The sequence below is a fragment of the Calypte anna genome, chromosome 19 (assembly GCF_003957555.1).
Source record: "Calypte anna isolate BGI_N300 chromosome 19, bCalAnn1_v1.p, whole genome shotgun sequence".
Lineage (NCBI taxonomy): Eukaryota > Metazoa > Chordata > Aves > Apodiformes > Trochilidae > Calypte > Calypte anna.
The window spans coordinates 8,627,475-8,648,851 of record NC_044264.1 but is presented as its reverse complement, the minus strand read 5'-3'; the positions used below and the strand labels follow the sequence as shown (position 1 = coordinate 8,648,851).

The window sequence follows — 21,377 nt, the reverse complement described above, 5'->3', positions numbered from 1 at the left end:
GATTGCACGACTTACTTTATAAAAATGAGAGAATAAAGCTGGATGCTGACTTTAGGAATGAGGTGTTTTAAATCAACATTTTTCTGCCTCTAGTAATATAGTCATTACTCAAGGGGAAATGAGATTTCAGCCACTTCACTGGTTTTTGAGTATTATTTTATGTTTCTCATTCTGGATTAAAAAGATCTAAGTCTAAAATGTAGATTTTAATAAAATCTAAAATAAAAAATAATAATAAATTGTTATTAATTATTAATAATAACAATAAATAATAATAATAAATAACAACCTAAAATAAAGATAGTGAAAAAGCATGTATGGCTTTAAAAGGGACATTTTCTGAAACAAGACAATTTTTTTCCTTACAGCATCTACAAATAAAAGAGCAACTTCAAACTGGCAGACTCCCTGTGGCAAACCAACTTGATGTGTGCTCATCTGACCCTTAATGAGTAAACATCAAACACACACCAAAAAAACACCAAAGTATGGCATGATTCAGCTTCAATTTTCCCACAAGGAAAAAGAAACCCTAGCAGAAAGAGATTGCTGACGTGAGTTTACATCCTAAAAGCCTAACTGCACCCCACGAAAAGGACTCTTCTCTAAGGCGTTCAGGGGGAGGGAGGGATTAAACGCGCACTACTTGGAATGAAGCTCTGCCAGGAGCAAACCAAGCCCGGGGCGGAAGGATTCAGCGGGAGATGGCGGAGCCCTGAGGGACCCCCAGGCCCTGACTGCTCCACTCCGCCTCTGGGCAGACAGGGGAGAATCCTCCCAGAGAAACCCGGACTCCCCCTCGGCCCTAATTTAGCCCCAACCTCGGGGAGAATTTTCCTTCATCACTGTGGCCGAGGGGAAGGAGCGCTGAGGCAGCTGCTGTCATTCTCCTGCCCGCGTCGCGTCGCCCCGCCTCAACCTACACAGAGGTAGCGGGGAGTTTCATTTCTCTTCTTGAATGAGGCAGAGCTCCTAAAAAAAACAATTTACTTCCCTTTCCTCCCCTCAGTCCGGTGCCCTGGCAGCCGCGCTCCGCCCGCAGGATGTGAGGGACCTGAGGGCGCTCACCTGAGGCGACAGCCGCCCCGCTCCGGGCTGCGCGCGACCTTCCCGCCTCCGCCCCGCCACCAATCAGCTGACAGGAAAGGCCGCGGAGCCGCCAATCAGCAAGCAGCAGGCTGAGCCGCTGCTAGCGCCCGCCTCGAAGCTACTTGAACCAATCACCGAGGGGCTTGTTGGATTCCGGGTGGTGCTGGTTGCTGGGCGACAGCGCGCTGAATGGCGGAAGGTGATTGCGCTGAGGTAATTCATAGAATCATAGAATTGGCTGGGTTGGAAGGGACCTCAGAGATCATCAACTCCAACCCTTGATCCACTACTGCTGCAGTTCCCAGCCCATGGCACTCAGTGCCACATCCAGGCTCTTTGGAAAGATCTCCAGACACGGAGAATCCACTACTTCCCTGGGCAGCCCATTCCAATGCCTGATCACCCTCTCCAGAAAGAAATTCTTTCTCATCTCCAACCTAAACCTCCCCTGGCACAACTTGAGACCCTGCCCTCTTGTCTTGCTGAGAGTTGCCTGGGAAGAGAGCCCAACCCCCCCCTGGCTCCAACCTCCTTTCAGGGAGTTGTAGAGAGTGATGAGGTCTCCCCTGAGCCTCCTCTTCTTCAGGCTGAACACCCCCAGCTCTCTCAGCCCTTCCTCATAGGGTCTGTGCTCGAGTCCCTTCACCAGCCCAGTTGCCTCCTTTGGACCTGCTCCAGCACCTCAAGCTCCTTCCTGAGGGGCTGAGGGGCCCAGAACTGGACACAGGACTCAAGCTGTGGCCTCCCCAGGGCTGAGCACAGGGGCAGAATCCCTTCCCTGGACCTGCTGGCCACACTGTTCCTGAGCCAGCCCAGGATGCCATTGGCCTTCTTGGCCACCTGGGCACACTGCTGGCTCCTGTTCAGCTTCCTGGCAATCCAGACTCCCAGGTCCCTTTCTGCCACTCTGTGCCCAGCCTGGAGCTCCCCATGGGGTTGTTGTGGCCAAAGTGCAGGACCTGGCACTTGAAATGTTGAACCTCATCCCATTGGAATCATCCCAACTCTCCAGTCTGTCCAGGTCCCTCTGCAGAGCCCTCCTGCCTTCCAGCTGATCCACACTCCCCCCCAGCTTAGTGTCATCTGTGAATTTGCTGATGATGGACTCAATCCCCTCATCTAAATCATCAATGAAGATATTGAACAGATGGTTTTTATTTGTTTTAAGCGTAACGCAGAGGACCAGGAACTAAATGGTGAGTATTTATTTTTAGTAAATTCGGTGGGTTGTAAATAGTAGCAGGGATGAAGGGCCCAGGATGGGAGGGTTGTGCCTGATGGTTGCCCTGAGGCCTCAGCTTCCCCTGGGGGCTTTGTGCTAAACTGGGTAGAAAACTCTAAAATCAATATGAAAAGCATGAAAATCTAAGACTTGATCCAAATCATCCACCAGGTATTTTTTATTTAAATACCACTAGAGCATATAAAATAACAGGGGAGGGGGAATACATACATTTAGATTATTTACATATTTACATCAAGAGGACAAAAATACAGTGAGTGGCCAGGTGGGGTCCTGGAACACAAACTCTGGGGTGGTGTCTGTCAGGTTTTCTCCAGAACAACGTGAGCAGAGCACAAACTACACAGAATGTCCTCAAGGCCACACTGAAGAATCAGGACCATTTTTTTCTGGAATATCAACTGGTTTTAATTGAAAAGTATCATCTAAGGACCCTGGATGCTGTAATTTTAGAAAAGAGCAAGTTCCAGACAAGTTCAGTACTTGATGTGCTGGAGCATTATGCTCAGTGCTGGCTCAACAACCAAACCTTGATTTTCTTTCCCTGCCAGAAAATCAGGCACTGCCTCACCTAAGAGCTTGTGCAACCTTCCAGGAACTCCCAAGTATTGCATCAGAAATCCCTGTCTGCAATGGCACAAAACACATCTATTGATCCTAAATCCTGCAGCTTTTTAATGTGGAAGAACACCCAGGCAGAGAGCTCAGACTTCTCACCCACTGAAAATGGCTGAAATCTGCCACTCCTTTCATTAGGGGGAAATTCAGCTTCTCTCACAGGCTCAACACTTAATTTTTATTACCCTGATGACCAGATACTTCTGTGCTTACTTCTTGATGTCATTCTCATCTCTTTTAAGCTAAGAGATGTTAAAAAAATACTAAACCATCTGAGCTGCACAAGAAGAACACCCATTCTTTAAAAATCCCATTTATGCAGCTCACTTTGTAGTATTAAATCCTTTTTTAAAATAAACTTATAGGCCAGTCTGAAACTTCTAATGGATGCTGCCTGACCTTTAAATAAAGTTCCTCATCTCCTGAAACCTCAACCAGTTGTTTGACACACAAATAAAAAAAAGACAAGTTAAAGCATTTTCTTAGTACTCTGCATGATGGTTCAAGTTACTTACACCTCTTTTTCAAGTCTTCCTTGGAGTTTTTTTTTTCATTTTGCTCTGCAAGGCTCTGGTTCCTTTAACCTAAACCAAGAGCTTCAGTCTCAGATTCTTCTTACCCCTCATTTTGCTGCTTGCTCAACAAATCCAGTGTTCAGAGTGTTGAAACACCCCTTTAGGTGTGTTGCTCTATCACTTCTGAAACCGAGCCACCCTGACAATCATGCTCATCCAAGATTCACTGGGATTATTTCCTAACTCCACCATCCTCACAAGTTTTCCCTGGAAGCAGCATCAACCTCTTGACAGAATTCCTTCTTTTCAGCCAATTTGAATGAAAAATGCTGAATTTTTGTGCTCCAACTCCTCAGTCTTCTTCAGCCCTCTCCAAGTTTAGGCACCAAAGAGTGGAGGACAGTAGAATTGTGTTTGCATTTTTCCTAAACCCCACTTACACTCATGTTGATGATTTCAATGATGGTGTTTTCAACACACTGGCATAACCGAACATCGGGGTCCGTGCTCGCAACATCCCTGGAGCAACTTTTGTTAGATGAATCTTTACAAAGTCCTGAAACCTCATTTGGTTTCTCCTTGAGTTGCTGGAGACCTAAAAAATTCAGCAGAGGAAGAAAAATACATCCAAATAAATAGTTTTTTTTTAAAATGTGTTATATTGCACCCATAACACAAACATGGTGGCCATGAAATCGTGAATTGGAGCAACCAGTTTCACACCCAGTTTTCAACTCCACAGATCATTTTTAGAGACAGTCTCACATTTACTTTTCATTTAGCATGTCAAGTGCCATGCACAACACCTCCATGTAGGGATATCTTGAAATTATACAGTAATTTCAGGAAAATGCAGCAGAAGGAAGGCAGTACAAAGCTTAACAAAAAGGGTACTTTCATCCCCTTTATCCTCTCTCCAGTAAACACACCTATCCCTTAATTCTTCTTCATTTACAGCACAATAGCACTAAATTCCATACTCCATTCCAACTGCACTTAAACTTTTGAAATATTAACACAGTTTTCTCCCCAGGACCATGATGTTACTTTTGAAACACAAGGGACTTTGCTTACGTGTAATAATTGGGTCGAAGTCTCTGGTCTGAGTAGCAACATCAGAGGCACAAACCTGTCCTATTTGTATCAGCAGAGACATGATGTCATCATACAGAGGAGGAAAAGCTTGACAGAATGACACCAAACAAGGCAGGGTTGGCATAAAAAAAACATAACGTTTTGACTGGGTCAGAACTGCCAAGGAAAAGGAAATGGTTAAGTACAAAGGAATTATGATAATAATCCAAGAATTGTTGTTACTTAAACTAGTAATTAGACAAAACTGCATTCAACATGGACAAATAATTGTAATTTACACACCAAAGTACTGAGGGATTGGTGGAGAGCTCACCTGTGAGCAGGGTTCCCATCACGTTGATGGCTAAACGAGCCACACTGAGGGATTTTGGTAGAGCATACTGGATACACAGAAATGACAGTAACTGGATGGCAAAGATCTGTTAAGCAGTGAGAGGCAAAAGAGAAATCAGCAATAAAGCTACAGATTGGATTCCACTTTCTATCCAAAGCTCTTGATGCAAGAGTTAGTAAATATTCTGTATCTTTTTTGCTCTTTTTTGCTCTTCAGGCTGCTTCATTGGTTCTACAGAATATATTTGCAAAACAGATACTGTTTTCAACATTTAAATCTTCATGGAATCTCCTGTCACTATGAAGTATCAGATCAAAACTAAGCAGGCAAAACCTTTGCTAATGGCTTTATACTTGATTTAATGAATGAATTAAAGTGCTTTTGCCTTATGTTCTTGAAGGTAATACTGAAACTCAACAGTATTTCCTAAAGAGTTGTACAGGTATGTTAGAGGGGTTGTCACAATCCCTGTTTGAAGGGATTTAAAGCCTTTAATTTAAAGTAAAAGTGCTACAGATATTACCTTAATATCTGAGGCAAGTTAGAGCAGGACTTTTTAGTGATCATTTTATTTTCTCCCCTTACCACACACTTGATCAGGACTAACTATTTAAGGGTGACTCTCAAACCAGGTGCCTGTATAGTACCTGTTTTTCAAGTTCAGGCTGGGCAATAAGCTCAGGAATGAAATCCAGGCAGATGTGCATTGATGGAATCCCTGCCACTGTCAGTGCCAGGAGCTCACACGGATAACCCTGTGTGGTTAAGGAAACAGATGGATCAATGATGTTACAAAACCCACATTCAGCATCCTTGGACCACTTCATCTGGCTCCTTCTCTTTCAAAGAAACCATGTAAAAACTTAAATAGTGCAAAGCAGACCTGGAAATGAACCAGTTTGACTATGTTGGGATCAGCAATGTACATCTGATGCAGCAGGCAGCAGATGAGGCACTGAACCTCTCGAAGGTTACACAGCAAGCTGTCCTCTTCCTCTTCTAGTTCTGGGCTCTTGGAGCCTGTGGTGTTATGAACACTCTTTAGCAAACTGTGGATATTGCTGCTCTGGGCTTTCTCTTCTTCTGTAGGTAAGCAGATCTCTAGAAGAATCTGCACTGCAGCACTGTCCTGTGAAGAACACAAGCAACAGATCATGTATAACAAACCTGAGTGAAGTAAAATAAAATGCAAAGCAAAGGCAATTTAAGAAACTGAAGAAGGCTGTCAGGTGGCTAGAATTTCTACCTATGGATTTTTTTTTCATACAATGAAAACAGCTCAGTTCAAGCATCACAAACCCCCAAGAACATTAAAAAGACCCAACACTTTATCTGAATCAAGACTCCAAGAAGAACAAGAGTTTAATCCAATAAATTAGGATAATCACAGATGACTAAAAAGAGGAATTTCAAAGAAATCTCATATTGTTTCAAAATAAATATCCAATGGTTCTTTAAAACACCCAGATCAGAAAAAATATGTAGGTAGCCATGTAATTTATTGTATTAGAAGACTACTAATTTAAATATAAAACCTCCTATTAACTCAAAAATAACCTTCTAATAGAAACTATACATGTAACATCCTTCCAGAGAGAGGTAAGAAGGGACTCTCTGTGAAACAGGATTACTCAAGAATTCCCATCATGTCAAGCTAAGCAAGTTAACCATGCCTCAGCCTCCCACTTTACAATGCTGGCTGCTTTTCTTAGGCAACAGAGTTCAAAGGACCATGCATAGCTTTGTCACATTTATTCATGTTTTATTGCTGCAAAGCTGAGTACAGAAAGAGCCTCTGGATAACACAAGCAACTCCTCTGCTCTACCTTACAAAAAAAACCACAAAAACAACAACTATCAGAGCAAGAAAAACACAAAACTGAAAATATTTAACAATCTGAATACAGAGATGGTTTTGGTTTTCAGAAGTTGGTAAAAAGAAAGACATTAAAAAGGTCTCCTTTTTTAATTTCCTGTTTCTGTCTTTCTGTTTTATCCCTGTCTTTCCTCACATCATTTAATATCCATTTCTTCCCACTTACCTGAGCAGCAAGCAATGCATTTTTTAATTCTTCCCTTGTAACTTCTGGGGCCTCTGGACCCATTGCATTGTTCTGGGATGGCCTAATGTCCTGCTCTGCTGTTTCTTTTAGGTGAGCATTGAGGTAAGCTTTTGAAGCAAGCAAATATCCATTCAACATGTGCAAAGTTATATCCATCAGAGGAGGACTCCTGATAAGGGAACATGTGATAAAATAAAAGCATGTCAGTAGACAGAACAGAAAGACAGTAATAATATCAACAAAGTAATTATGTTTAGGAACTGCAATAGAGGAACTGCAAAAGAGATTGATTTCTGATGAACAAAGGGGGACCAAAAAATGTTGGCTGTATGTGAAGCAAGGAAAAATAATGATCTGAATGATGGGGAAAAATAAGGCAGACATGCTCTGAACTGCTTCCACAATACTAAAAATTACAGTTTTCAAATCAGACTGCACTATAAATCTCCCTAACACTTTTAGAATCCTAGGATTTTCAATTTGCATCCAGGCTGAAAGGCCATTCATTTAAATATTTCACCTACAGGATGGGGATTAAAGATGTCATGGACTGAAACTTGAAGTCTAGCAGAGCTGTAGTGACTCAAATGGAAATTGGATTCATGGCTCAGTTGCTAAAAGGCAAGGAGGGACAGATGCATACAAACAAGAACATGAAGCACAAATCAAGTTGACTATAAGCCATTTATTATGAACAAAAGGATAATAAAAAAAGGGGAAAATAAACCACTAGTGACAAAAAATGTGAAAAAGAATACACTAGGAGTAAAGCTAGGGGCTGAAGGACATTTTAAATGATTAACAGTTATCTTTTTTAGAACAAAAAATGCAATTTTCTTCATTACTATGAAAAAGCAAAGTTATAATTTACAAATTCAGACTTAGTGTGTGCCTTATTTCATATTCTCCTTAAAAGCTGGCCCATTGCTACCACTTATGATAATTTGCACTATAAAATTCTCAGCTTATTCTTCTGCATCAGAGCCATAAAGCAGCATTACACATCCCCCTCTATCATCACTGACACCTGGAGGAACTCATTTCCACATACTGCTAAAAGACTTGCCTGAAAAATTAAGCAAATCTCCTTTTGTCATATCCATTAAGCACCCACTGACAGTCACCCAGAGATGGAGCAGCATCCCAGGAGGGATGGCAAGAAGTGTGGAAGGGGAAGGCTGTTAGAGCTACAAACTCCACCACCACCATGTGGCAGCAGCCATTTTAAGCATTCTGCTCTGCCTACAGAGAACAAACTCACACAGACAAATCTAAAATGGATGAGCTGGGTACAAATCCATAGAGATTCCATGAGAATGGAATGCAAGGCTCTCCAGCAAGACACTCATGGACAGCATGACATGCTGAAACAGAATGCTCGGCCCTTGGACCAACAAGCTTCAGACAAAAAAGATGGAACCTCCAAGCTCATAAGCTTCATTTGGAAATATTCTTTGAAGTTCTGAAAGCTTTCAGAAGTTTTCTATGAGACACCTTTATGTTTAGCAATCACTATCTATCAATTTAAGTACCCAGAGAACATAAAAAGCTGAAGGAGGGAGATGCTTACCTATGAACTCTCTGATCACATCTCAGTACAATCAAAGGATCAATCATCAGATCATTCTGAGTGTATTTCTGCTGTCTGACCACTTTTCCTGAAGGCTGCAGAGCATTAACAGTCATCACCCACAACCTAAAATGAGATAATTTTTACCATTTTTTAATATAAAATCCATATGAGAAAAGGGATTACATCAGCATCTGGACACTCACTCAGCTCAGCTCTATTTTTCTAGGTGTATCAGGGAGCAAAACCACCATATTCTGCAGCTCTTGAAATTAACCAAAATACATTGAACTTACATTCACTGGAATTACAGCAACCAAACTCTTTTCACTGCAACAGAGCATCCAGTTCCTCAGAAAAGGCATGTTCTTACCTGAGTGAGTTCAGGTACAATCAGTAATTCATCATGAACCATGTGCACTATCAAACCATATTCCTGTATTTAAGTGAACTGGTGACACACTTTCCCCAGAGAAGCACCACCTTCCTTTTAGAGAAAGGTTAACATTTTCAACAAATCAAAAAGGTTTCTTTTCAGTCACAACCTCCATTTTCCAGACAAGGGCTTTACATTATTATTATTTTTGAAATAAGTGGTATTCCACCTACCTAAAACAACCAACTAAACAGTATTCTGAACCCACCTCCTTGGCATCACAGTGTTAAGAACCATCCAGAGTTTATTGACAGTCTGAAGAATCCTCCGAGGGACTCCAGCATCCAGCAAGAGATTCATATTTGCTGTCAACACTTCTGCATATGGGATCAATTCCCCAGCTGAGAGAAGAGTTAAATGCTCTAAGATCTGCATCAGCTGGGTATGATTTCCAGGCAGCATGGAAAATGCTGTAAAATAAAGACAATGGGAGCTTGGTAAAACTGGACTTCTGACATTTTTTCTGACTCCTTGACCTGAAGACTCAGATATTAACAAGTTTGCAGCACAACACAAATACAGAACGATCAAATTAATTCAAAAGCTACACACTTCCCATCCCACAGGACCCCAACCAATTTGGAAAGCACACTGCTCACTTCAAATGAAGTTATTTACCTTCCTGCAGCTGTTTGGGAGAGTGATTCTTTGCAGTGTTTGTAAGAAGCATCCTCCTCAGCAAGGCATCAGTGCCTGTGATCTGTTCCTCACAGATCCAGTCTTCCACAATGCAGAGGTGGGGGTAGTTGGTTGCAAGAAGGCGTAGGAGTGCAGAATGCAAACCTTTGGGGATTTAAGAAAACACCTCAGAACTTTCATATGTGTACTTCTTGTTTCAACAACACTGCCAAGATGTTCAATAGCTTGCATGCTTATAGCCTTATACTCTTAATTCCAACAGGAAGGAAAGTTACCTTTTGGAAAGGCAACTTACTTACCAAAACTTACTTACAAAACCCTTACTCAGGACTGAGTAACTCTAAAACTCAGTCTTGAATGATTATAAATACCCAGGCAACTCCCACTCTAAAACCTACCCCAGGCAGGTAAGACCTACTCTGCAAAGAGCTGCCTTTCTCAGTCTTGCACACTTCTCTTCAAACATTATCTGTAATCTCACTGGTAACTACTGACAAGATTTCAAAAGGATGGAACACTGCAAAACAGGGAGCAGCCACAGAGCTGGGAACAGCTCAAGCACCCTTCTGTGTGCACATGAACACAGAGGTACCTCCCAGTTCCTGCTGCAGTCCTTGTGCCTGTCGGATGAGGTACTTGATTGGAATCTGATCCATCAATGCTGAAGAGTAAGACTTGGGCTTTTTCTGCATAGCAGCTGTAAGAGAAGAGGACAACAAATCACACAAACAGTTAAGAGTTGGAAACAAATTATTTCCCCAAGTGAGCCAGTAAAGAAAATTTAAAGCACTTGTCACTTATCATCCAAGTAAAATAAACAAAATCCTAAATAACACAGCTCATTCCTGCTAAAGTATTAAATTAAGCTCTTCAGGAAAACATTGCTGTGAGCATTTCCAATTAAGTATTTCCCTGGCATTTAGATATATTCACAAGATCTCCAGACTATCTTTGACCAAGTCTCAACCAATTTTGAAGTCATAGCTCAAACCTGCACTTTATACCTGTAAGTTTTTTATTCCTAAATTAACACTTGTCAGTTGGTACATGGAATTCAAGCTTCCTACAACAGCCTGAAGAAACTAACACTGATGAATGCTGGAAGTTGCACAGGTAAAAACACTGCCTTGACACAAATTAAACTCTATACTATGTGACATTCTTTAAGAACTGATTTACAGCCTCAATTTTAAAGGTAAAAAGGGACCATTCAGTATTGTCCAACTGTCAATCCACAGAAACATGGGTGCAAGCTTGATGGAATGTGAATAAATAAAGAACTGAAGTAATTAAGAAGCTTTTCTTAATTTTCACTGTATTTTTAAGATGGTTATAAAACTATCTGGTGAACTTTTTGGCCAGCTTGGACCTTTTTTAATCTGGCAAACAAATTACTGAATTTCTACAGCAATGATTCATTTATTACAAGAATTTTTTTATGTTGCCCTTGAGTTTGACAGCAACATGTCTTCCACTGATGTCCTCACACATACCCAGTATCTTTGTGCTTGCCAGAAGTGCTTCTTCATAGGACAGGACATAGTAGAGGACAAGCAGCTGTGTTGTGATGCTGTATCTTGGAGCAAGACGAGTGTTTTCTCCCTGTACATAAAACCACAAAACAAAGGTCATGTTGAATTCTTGGTTCTTGAGAACAAAAATTTGGATTTACCTGCAAATATTATAAAGAGTAATGTGTAAACCTTGTACAAAAATCTCACTCTGTAAAGAGGTCCAAGCAGAAAACTGCAAGGAATTTTCTTTTTGTCTTTGTTTTTAAATGAGCTTCAAACATAAAATGTATTTTTGATATCTTGGGACACTAATAAGGAGTAATCCCAGGATTCCAACACGAGTCAGTGCCTGATATTCTACAGTAGTCCAAGAGACCATTCTTCTACTGTATCAAAATGAAAATGCTTCTTTCCAAACCAGCTAGAGTGCTTCAGTTAAGTGGTATTTTTATCTAACAAGATGAATTCAATACAAAAATTATACAAATCCCACATAAACACTCCACATGAAGTGCTTTTCTTTCCATTTTTAACAGCATGAGCTGGTGAGTTCTCAAGCAAAACAGGGAAAAATAGCAATCCTCCTAAAATTAGAGTAGCACTATCTTGATTCTCTGTAGTAGGAGGCAGTTTACTACATAAGTACTTAACACAACAAAGGATGCAACTTATAGTGCCTGTGACAGGTGTCTGTACAAAATACTGAGCCTGATGTTCACTTCAAGTTATGCAATAAAAAAAAAAAAGCAAACCAAATCATTTACCCCAGAGAGTCCTTGAAAAACATTCAGTATCTCCTGTTCTGTGACAGGTTGATTTGTGGCCTCTGGGTTGGATTTAGATGCAGGAGTAAGAATAGAGTTAATGTAGACATCAATGAGAGAAAGCAGCTGAGGATGGAGGGGAGTGGTGGTTTCACAGAGCTGCCGATAGATCCAGTCCTAGAAAAAGATTTGTTAGTACAGGCTCAAGTTAAAAGCTGGAAGGCAATTCTTTTTTTAATTAGTTACCAAAAAAAAAAAAAGTCACTGAATGAGGCTTTGACTTTGGCAACAGTTCTGGGCCCACTCATGAACTCTGCCATGTCTATGCCCACCAATAAAACTTGTCCTGCCTGGAAATAACATTCTGATCAAGATTTTATTAAGCACAGAAAGGAGGAGAAGGATAATTTTTCTATTACTTTTAACTTCACTAAGTTGTCTCTGGCTCACAGAGCTAAAACTGAGCACCCTAACTCCACAGCTCCTTCTTCAATTTCATGGCAACTAACTCTGAAGTTTTATCAAGAATTCTGTTCTTATAATTGAACACCAACAAAAAACCAGCATGCAAAGCCTACTCAACAGACAGCATTCAGAACTCTGAGGAGAAATGCCATGAAATTCATACCTTAATGGAGACTTTGTGCTTGGTGAATGAGCGACTTTTCAGCAGCTGGTAAATGCAGTGAATAGGTAAAAACCCAGTAATGTTGGCACTGAGATTGCCTGTGACAGGCACACGAACAGCATGGGCTGTAACAACCTAAAGGAAAGTCATAATTAACAACAAAAATACCACAAATACTCACCTTATCACAAGACATAAGCACAAAGAGACAAAATCACAGAGCTATGTTCTTTCTGGTGTTTAAGGCAGCATAGAATCATAGAATCATAGAATTAGCCGGGTTGGAAGGGACCTCAGAGATCATCTAGTCCAACCCTTGACCCACCGGAGCAGTTGCTAGACCATGGCACTGAGTGCCACATCCAGTCTTTTTTTAAATGTCTCCAGGGACGGAGAATCTACCACCTCACCGGGCAGTCCATTCCATAGCCTGATCACCCTCTCCGTGAAGAAATTCTTTCTAATATCTAACCTAAACCTCCCCTGGCACAACTTAAGACTGTGTCCTCTTGTCTTGTTGAAGGTCGTCTGTGAAAAGAGTCCAGTTCCCACCTCGCTACAGCCTCCTTTCAGGGAGTTGTAGACAGCAATGAGGTCTCCCCTGAGCCTCCTCTTCTTCAGGCTGAACAGCCCCAGCTCCCTCAGCCCTTCCTCATAGGGCCTGTGCTCGAGTCCCTTCACCAGCCTGGTTGCCCTCCTTTGGACCTGCTCCAGGACCTCTACATCCTTCTTAAACTGAGGGGCCCAGAACTGGACACAGTACTCGAGGTGTGGCCTAACCAGTGCTGAGTACAGGGGAAGAATCACCTCCCTGGACCTGCTGGTGACGCTGTTTTTGATCCAGGCCAGGATGCCATTGGCCTTCTTGGCCACCTGGGCACACTGCTGGCTCATGTTGTGTAAGACTGCAGACTAAATCTGTGAACTTCTTCCTGCTAAAATATTGTCACAGTGGACAATTTTCCTCCTTTGCTTCCCCATTATTTAAAAAAGCCAGATGTTCAAAAGGCACAATCAGATATGAGTACAAAAAAGAGCCAAGGTTCTTCAATGTTTGCAAGGCCTGGAGTCTTCTTGTAAGTCAAACTGAAGGAATTACAGAAGAAAGAAAAAAAAAGAAAGAAAGGAGGAAAAAAAAAGATTAAATACCTGTTCAGTGAAAATCTCCTGTGTGAAGATTGTCTTCATTCTGCTGAGGGAGCTGGGCTTAATAACAATCTGAAACAAAGAATTTTTAGAAATTATTACATGTTTAACTTCTTTAAACTTCTTCAAACTACTTCTTTATACTCTTACTACTTCTTTATACTTCTTGAAGCAACTTAAAACGAAAAGCTTGTAGCTCAGTTTGGAAACTACTTCAGCTAGTCTTCTGAAAAAGTTAATTTCTTGAAATCATTACTTGCAAAATGTCAGCACTTTTTAAAGATACTGTTACCATAAACACCCTCGTGCACAGTTTAGTGTTCTTCTGGAGGAACTAGTTTAGTTACTCTTTTTTTTCCTTTACATTTGCTTTTAATTATATTAGCAGAAAAAAAACCCTCCTTTGTATCCAAACTGAAGTAAATACAGGATACTGATACAGGAGTATAAATACACAGTAAAAAGTTAATTTTAACAGGGAAATGTATGTACTAGAAACAGTTCAGGATTTACCTTCATTCCCAAGGTGGAGCAGACCAGTTCAATGATAGCACTGAGCTGATTACTATGGAAATACATGGCTACCAGGAGAAGCATCTCCCCAAAAGAAGCAGACACACCAGAAATGCTAATGATAACCAAAAAAAGAAGAGTTAATTTCCAACAGGATATAGGAACATGGGAGATGATTACTGGAATCATTAAAGCCTCCACTCACCTTTCAAAGTAAGCTTCTTCCTTTATCATCCAACTCAGCCACATCACCATCAGCTGCTCCTGTTCTGGGGTGCTGCAGAAAAAAAAACCAAATAAAAAAGATGCTTTTCCCAGGAACCACCACTAGTCTACTAACAGTTACTAGCACAGAAGCCAGTATTTGAGGAATCTTAAACCAGTTCTGTTCCTTTCCCTTTAGCAGCAAACAGCTGATAAGTACAAACTTCAGTCCAATTTTCAGGCAACCTCCTGTCCTGAATGCCCAGAGCAGAGCCACCTCCATTTAACACCTGTCTTGCTACACTTTCCAACAAGGTCTCTAATAAAGAATTTAGCCATAAACCTGTTCAGTGGAAAAGTGAACTACTAAGGACCATTTGAGCCTTCAAAAACCACTCCAAACCAAGCTTATACCAATGCTCCCCTCTCAACACTTTTGCTGTGAACAAGAGGGAGAGCAGGGACCAGAATATCCATTTACCACAGTGTGAGACAAATCCCTTCAACCAACATAGGGAGATTTGTATGGAGAATTAGGAGAGAAAAAAAGATCTAAATAAAGTAACAACTTTAAAAAGCTCCTCCTTTATTGTGAGGTACCTGACAAGGGTGGAGAAGGCCAGCAGCATACAGAAGGAAAGAGAGACAAAGCGAACACCCGCTGGAGTTGCAGGAGGGCGACTGGTCATCAGCTGCAGCAGCTGCTCAGCTTCTTCATCAGTTGGCCTGAGCAGGACAGGAAAAGAACAAAATCCATGCTGCTCGAGTCAAGAGATTTCCCAGAATTATTAAAGATAAAATTTATCTGTTACTTGATGTGTTTCTGGAGTTGCTATCTAAAACGGGCGTCAAGATTAACTGGTGAAAGACATGAAAACCTCTGATGAGAGAGAAGTTCCCCAGGGTGTAATCTTGACTTTATCAACATTAAACCTAAGGATGCATGAAGATGTTACATTAGCACCCTCTAAAAAGTAAAAGCAGTGAAACAGAAATGCTAAGTTCACACAGTGTATATTGCCAGAGTTTTCAGCTGCTCTTTTACACGCTGCTCCAACCACTTAGACCTAAACTTCTTCTAACATGCCCACAAAACTGACTTTACAGCATTAAAGGCAGCTTCACAGTTCCTGCAGTATTTTAGATCTTAGAAATTATCAAAGTTGATAAATCCATCTTTACCATTGGAATGAAAAAACTTTTTTCTGCTGAAAACAGTACAGGGAAGTAAAAAACTTATTGAGCATTACATAGGATTTGCTGTCTGCTCTATACAGAAACCTCCACCACTGGCAGCCCCAGAGTCCTGTACTGAAAACAGTACAGGAAAGTAAAAAACTTATGGAGCATTACATAGGATTTGCTCTCTGCTCTATACAAAAACCTCCACCACTGGCAGCCCCAGAGTCCTGTACTGAAAACAGTACAGGAAAGTGAAAAACTTAAGGAGCATTACATAGGATTTGCTCCCTGCTCTCTACAGAAACCTCCACCACTGGCAGCCCCGGAGTCCTAAAACCAGCGAGCCCCGCCAAGGCTTTCCCAAAGACACAATTTCACCAAGAGACAGCTCCTGTTAAAAGTGTCCAAAGCTCCCAACCTCTGCTTAAATGGACAGCCAGGGAATAATAATAAAAAATAAAACCACAGAGCATTAAAGCACTCATTACTTCAGGCCAGCAATTCCCATCAGAGCACAATAGAGGCGTAACAATGCGCTGGCTTTCACCACGTGCTCTTCCTTCAGTCCTGAGTACACAGACACGTTTGGCTCTGTATCAGCATCTGCTTCTTCAACAATGTGTGTGCTGCGAACCGTGGGGAGGATTCCCATGAGCTCCAGGAGCAGCTGCCTCCTCATTTGCCAAAGCACAGAACTGATATTATCTCTTTTTCTCTGTGAAAGAAGAGAGGAGAAGAGCAAGGTAAAAAAGGCAGCCCATCAAACAATGTCTTGTGTGAGACTTTCCAGAATGGTGAATTCAAGGGGAAAAAAAAGAAGGGGAGGGGTAGAAAGGGAATTTTTTAAAAATACAATTTTCAGTAGCAGGGCAACACCATCATATTACAACAGCTTAAGACATCCAAAAAGCTTTAACAAACTCAAGCCAGCAAGACACAACTTCCTATCGTGAACACCGAGGATGAAGATATTACCAGATAAAGAGCACAAACTTGTAATTCCCTGGCTTCCATGCCTAAGGAATCATCTACCAAAACATTTTTCAGAGGAACAACCCAATAGCTGCCTTCAGGGACACACTGATGGTCCCATAAATAGAAGGTGCCTCATAAAGTTTGCACACCCAACAGGATTTACATGCATTCAGTTGTGGGTGCCTCTCACAGAGGAGTTACACTAAGCTATAAGTTTATCTTTTAACAACAAAGTATTAAAATTTTTCCCACCTGTTGGCCATTTCGGATGAAAGTCCCAAACCAGGTTCTAACCTTTGCATTTGTTCCAAGCAGCAAACCACTCACAAAACACACCAGGTCACTGACTCCATCATCTGAACCTTCATTTTTGGTGTGATCCAAGGTCAAAGCCACGCCAAGACCCGGCAGGTGACACTCTTCCACCTAGATGAAAAGTGAAGGCTCAAGTATTTATTTTTGTCATTGTTGGACATATTGGAAACCTCAATAAGAGCCATGATTCTGTCTCTGGTGCTACACTCACCACCATGCCTCTGACCCTCAGGGCTTGGGAAGGGTTCATTTTGCAGAGGTGGCGAAGAGCTTCTGTCCTGCGCCGGCCCCCGACGCTTTCCTCATCCTGCCTCTCACCATTCTTAATCAAACCTCGACAGACTAAAGAGCCAGGAGAGGTGTAAGTCAGCAGGATAAACAGGCAGAGCCAAGCTGTCCTGCTCAGCTCACTCTGATTTACCACCCAGGCCACACAGATCTTGTCTGGACAACAAGTCGGAACCTACGCTCCGTAAGCAGGACAAGGAAATGGCCTTTCCCCTCAGAGGAGTTACAGAGTCCTTACAGATTTATAAATCCCCTGATTACTGTCTGTGCTTTATCTACTGAACCCTGTGCTCCTGGCAGCCTGGAGGCTGAAATCTCACTGTGAAGTGAGGGATGCTCAACTGGCACTGCTGGCTTTGTAATATGGCTCAGTCTGAGGGACAGGAGGTACCAGCAGGGCCAGAACTGGTTCACAGGCCCAGACACTCACTGCCTGAAGCAGCACTGGTAATGGAGATCCAAACACATGTGGAGAGCTCCAACATGCACATCAGAAGCCTCCAAACAGGCTGCAAAGAAAAGGGGGAGCCACGTGATAAGAGGAGCCCAGCATCTCTAGGTATAAATGCATTGATGTTGTAATTCATAAGCCAAACACTCTCCCTTTCCAATACTCACCACATGTGGTTTAGCCCAGAATTAACTGGCATGAATTCTATGTAGAATTAACTAGAAATAATTTCAAACCTACAGGAAAAGTAAACTGGACAAGAAGAAACTGTAACTCACCCTCATTAAAGCTGTCAGGAACATTGGCCACCAGAAGGCAGAGGAACCAGGCTCCATTTTTAACATGCAGCAGAGCTTCAGCCACATCCACTATGGGTAACAGTGAGGGCAGCTCTGGATAAAAACAGTTTCAAAGGTCATGATATTTCAGGGTAAAAACTGGTTTTTAACACACATTTCAGTTTAGTTTCAAACCAATAAATGGAAAACCAATCTGTGATCTATTTCAAAGAGTTTAACAGCCTAGATTAACCTTAAATCAGCCTCTATAGCTCCAAAAGTGATTTTTTTTACATTTTTAAGTAGTTAGAAAACACTACTAAACCAGAATACTGCACCTGCTTGCAGAATGCAGAGAACATCTGCTGCCTCCTCCAGGTAAACAGGACTCTCGAAGAGCTCAGAAGATTTGAGAAAAAATTCACCATTTGATTCTGACACCTACAAGACAGTATTGATCATCACTGAGCAGCTTTCATGAAGCAATCTGTCTCATCAGTCTTTTACTGCTTTAAATTCAGCAGACTGAATACACTAAAACTGTAAAAAACGTACAGCTGCAGACACAGAAGAGGAAAGGGAAGTGTTTAGTGTAAGAAATATCTGCTAGTGGGAACAGTTCAGTCCAGCTGAACTGTTCAGTCCAGTTCACTGCTGCTTCCCAGAAGAATGAGAATTAGTTCACCAACAATTCTAAAACCATGACAAGTTTATAGAAGTAAAATAAAAGGCTGAGAGTGAAGAGGAGGGGGGTAAAAGAAACGTAGTGGCTGATGCAACAGGAGCAAAGAACTGGATGGAGAAAAAGTCATAATCTCATTTTCAGGTTTGATTTCTGCACTGAAGTGCCACAAAATCACACTGTACATCAGAATACAGAATACAGAGAATCTGTACCATGTTAGGAAAAATTACCCTCAGTTATTCTGAGGAAGAAAAACTCCTCTGGGAAGCTGGGCACTTAAGCAGCTCACTCACAAACCAATGCTGAACCACACCAAGACTTTTAAGTCCTGGTGAAGCAGGTAAGGACTGGAAAACTCACAGACAGCAGCAGAAAGAGCAGCAGATCAACCTCCCCAGAGCACAAAAAAAAATCCCAAGAGGCAGGGAGAGATTCACCTTGTTCATAATTGCCAGTAACTCACTGAGCACCAGGCGCAGGCGGCGCGGGGAATCGCTGTGTTCAAACTCCAGTGTCAGCCCGTGCTGCAGCTGAGACACCAGGATGCTTTCTCCACTCCCTCCTCCCAGCTTGTGCCTGACAAGACAAGAGAATTGGAATTCCTCAGGTATTGTGTTCCTCAGGTCACACACTTTGAGGAATACTTTGGAAGAGATCTCTGAAACTCCGTGTGGATTCGTGTTCACCGCGCTTCTGTTCCCCTCTTGGTCAAACATATTATGCAAATCATGACATTTCCATATGCAAATCATGACATTTCCTTGTCCTGGTGTCAAATGTTGGTACTGGTCATCCATCTCCCTTCAAATATGGAGCAGATGCTCCAAATCTCCTTCCCTCTGCCAAAGCTGCTGCTTGGTCAGGTCACTAAACCAGTGTTAAGATTCTCCTGCCCACCTGTGCTGCTCCTGAACACTTTTCCTACCAGTGCTGGCTGAGTTCATCACTCAAGATGGGCAGAAGAGCCCCAGAGAGAGGTCAGAGAAGCAAAAGTGAGAGCTCTGCATCCCAGTTTGAATCTCATCCTGCTGTACAGGATGCTGCTCACAGGATGACACCTACATTTAGGTGCTTTTAATTGGCAGAAAGAGTCTCACCCCCAGTGTGAAGTTCTGAGCACCCAGAACATGGCCAGGTCACAGTAATCCACAATGTCAGAATGGGAGAGCTTGACTTTCAGGCCAGTCCTCAAATCTTTCTTTTCTCCCAGTGGGCTGGGCAGAGTCAGCAAAAAGCTTTGAATTCAGCCACTGACACAGATTCATTTGTTCCAAATATCACTTCAATCAAGTGACTGCCCCTGTGCTCAGCTCTGGTGAGGCCACAGCTTGGATCCTGTGTCCAGTTCTGGACCCCTCAGCTCAGGAAGGAGATTGAGGTGCTGGAGCAGGTCCAAAGGAGGGCAACTAAGCTGGTAAAGGGACTGGAGCACAGATCCTGTGAGGAGAGGCTGAGGGAGCTGGGGGTGTTCAGCCTGGAGAAGAGGAGGCTCAGGGGAGACCTCATCACTCTCTACAACTCCCTGAAAGGAGGTTGGAGCCAGGGGGGGGTTGGTCTCTTTTCCCAGGCAACTCTCAGCAAGACAAGAGGGCAGGGTCTCAAGTTGTGCCAGGGGAGGTTTAGGTTGGAGATGAGAAAGAATTTCTTTCTGGAGAGGGTGATCAGGCATTGGAATGGGCTGCCCAGGGAAGTAGTGGATTCTCCGTGTCTGGAGATATTTCCAAAGAGCCTGGATGTGGCACTGAGTGCCATGGGCTGGGAACCACGGGGGGAGTGGATCAAGGGTTGGACTTGATGATCTCTGAGGTCCCTTCCAACCCAGCCCATTCTATGATCCTCAGTGGCATTCAGTGCAATTATCTCCTCAGACAGGTCTCAAAGACCCAGCTGACTCCACTGTTCAGCTGTCCAGCATCAGGACTTCAGAAACCAGTGGAAGTTTCAGCAGGCTGAACAGAACTGATTTGCTGTGGACCCACTGTAAAAACCCAGCAGCTCTCAGAGGTTCCTGCAGGTTCCTGTTCCTGCAGGCACCTTCCCAGCACACGGGGGACACCACGGGGGTTCCTTCCACCACCCCCATGCCCATGGGAAGCTTGCTGCACGTGTGGGACAGTATGGGATCCAGTTTAGGAGGTTCCTGGGTGTGAACTCAGAAAATCCCATCGACATTCCAAGGGATTCTGGTTCCCCAGGAGCAAAGCCAGCCAGGGATGTGCACATCCCCCTCCTGGGTCTCCCCACACAGCCCTGCCCGCTCCCACTCGGGGCAGCTCCCTCAGAGCCATCTCCCCACACCGAAAAGATTCCTCAGGGCACATAATGACACCCAGCTCCGTGGTGTTCAGTCTAACCCCGATATTTTCCCCAGAGATTTATCAGGGACGCGACCACCAGGGTTGAGCCTGAGCCCGACCCTCCGGGAGCAGCTGGGGAAAACAACAAAAAAACCAAAACCACACAGCGACTTTCAGACTCTTGCATTACCGGAGCTGCTGCTCCTTGCTGGCGTCCTGCTCCAGGGCGTGGAAATCGACGGAAAGCAAAGCCACGATGGAGTTCACCGCTTCCACCCCCGAGAGCAGCCGCAGGATCAGCTTCTTATCCTGCGCCCAGCTCTGGCTCTGGTCGGCGGGAGCGCAGAGAGCCATGCGCACCAGGCAGGGCAGCAGCAGCCGCAGCTCGGGGTCGCTGAGAGCGGCGAGCCGCAGCACATCCACCTTCTGCATCGCCTCGAAGGCGTAGGGGCTGACGAACTGCAGTCCCGAGCACTCCGCCATGTCTGTACCCTTCCCCTCAGTGCCTCCACTTCCGGGGTGAAGCAGGAAGTGA

The 21,377-nt window shown here is 43.1% G+C and overlaps 1 protein-coding gene across 1 annotated transcript; it reads right to left on the bottom strand.

Moving 5' to 3' along the window:
- Nucleotides 1–2,465: 2,465 nt before the first annotated feature.
- INTS2 (integrator complex subunit 2) lies at nucleotides 2,466–21,342 on the bottom strand. The gene is made up of 24 exons (XM_008492338.2): nucleotides 21,033–21,342; nucleotides 18,983–19,121; nucleotides 18,199–18,301; nucleotides 17,861–17,974; nucleotides 17,055–17,185; nucleotides 16,781–16,954; nucleotides 16,042–16,268; nucleotides 14,972–15,097; nucleotides 14,373–14,444; nucleotides 14,168–14,282; nucleotides 13,658–13,726; nucleotides 12,509–12,643; nucleotides 11,881–12,057; nucleotides 11,096–11,204; nucleotides 10,195–10,299; nucleotides 9,582–9,746; nucleotides 9,172–9,373; nucleotides 8,528–8,653; nucleotides 6,937–7,126; nucleotides 5,778–6,023; nucleotides 5,542–5,649; nucleotides 4,874–4,979; nucleotides 4,540–4,716; nucleotides 2,466–4,060 (listed from the first exon to the last, which is right to left on the bottom strand). The coding sequence occupies exons 1-24, from the start codon at nucleotides 21,323–21,325 to the stop codon at nucleotides 3,891–3,893; spliced, it is 3,579 nt and encodes a 1,192-aa protein (XP_008490560.1). The 5' UTR covers nucleotides 21,326–21,342; the 3' UTR covers nucleotides 2,466–3,890.
- Nucleotides 21,343–21,377: the final 35 nt, after the last annotated feature.

Coding starts and splice junctions, on each gene's coding strand:
- INTS2 (XM_008492338.2), bottom strand. CDS start 21,325: ATGGCGGAGTGCTCGGGACTGCAGTTCGTCAGCCCCTACGCCTTCGAG. Junction 15,098..16,041: donor ATGGGAATTGCTGGCCTGAA/GTAATGAGTGCT, acceptor TGTCCTGCTCAG/GCCAACTGATGAAGAAGCTG. Junction 14,283..14,372: donor GAAGAAGCTTACTTTGAAAG/GTGAGTGGAGGC, acceptor GGTTATCATTAG/CATTTCTGGTGTGTCTGCTT.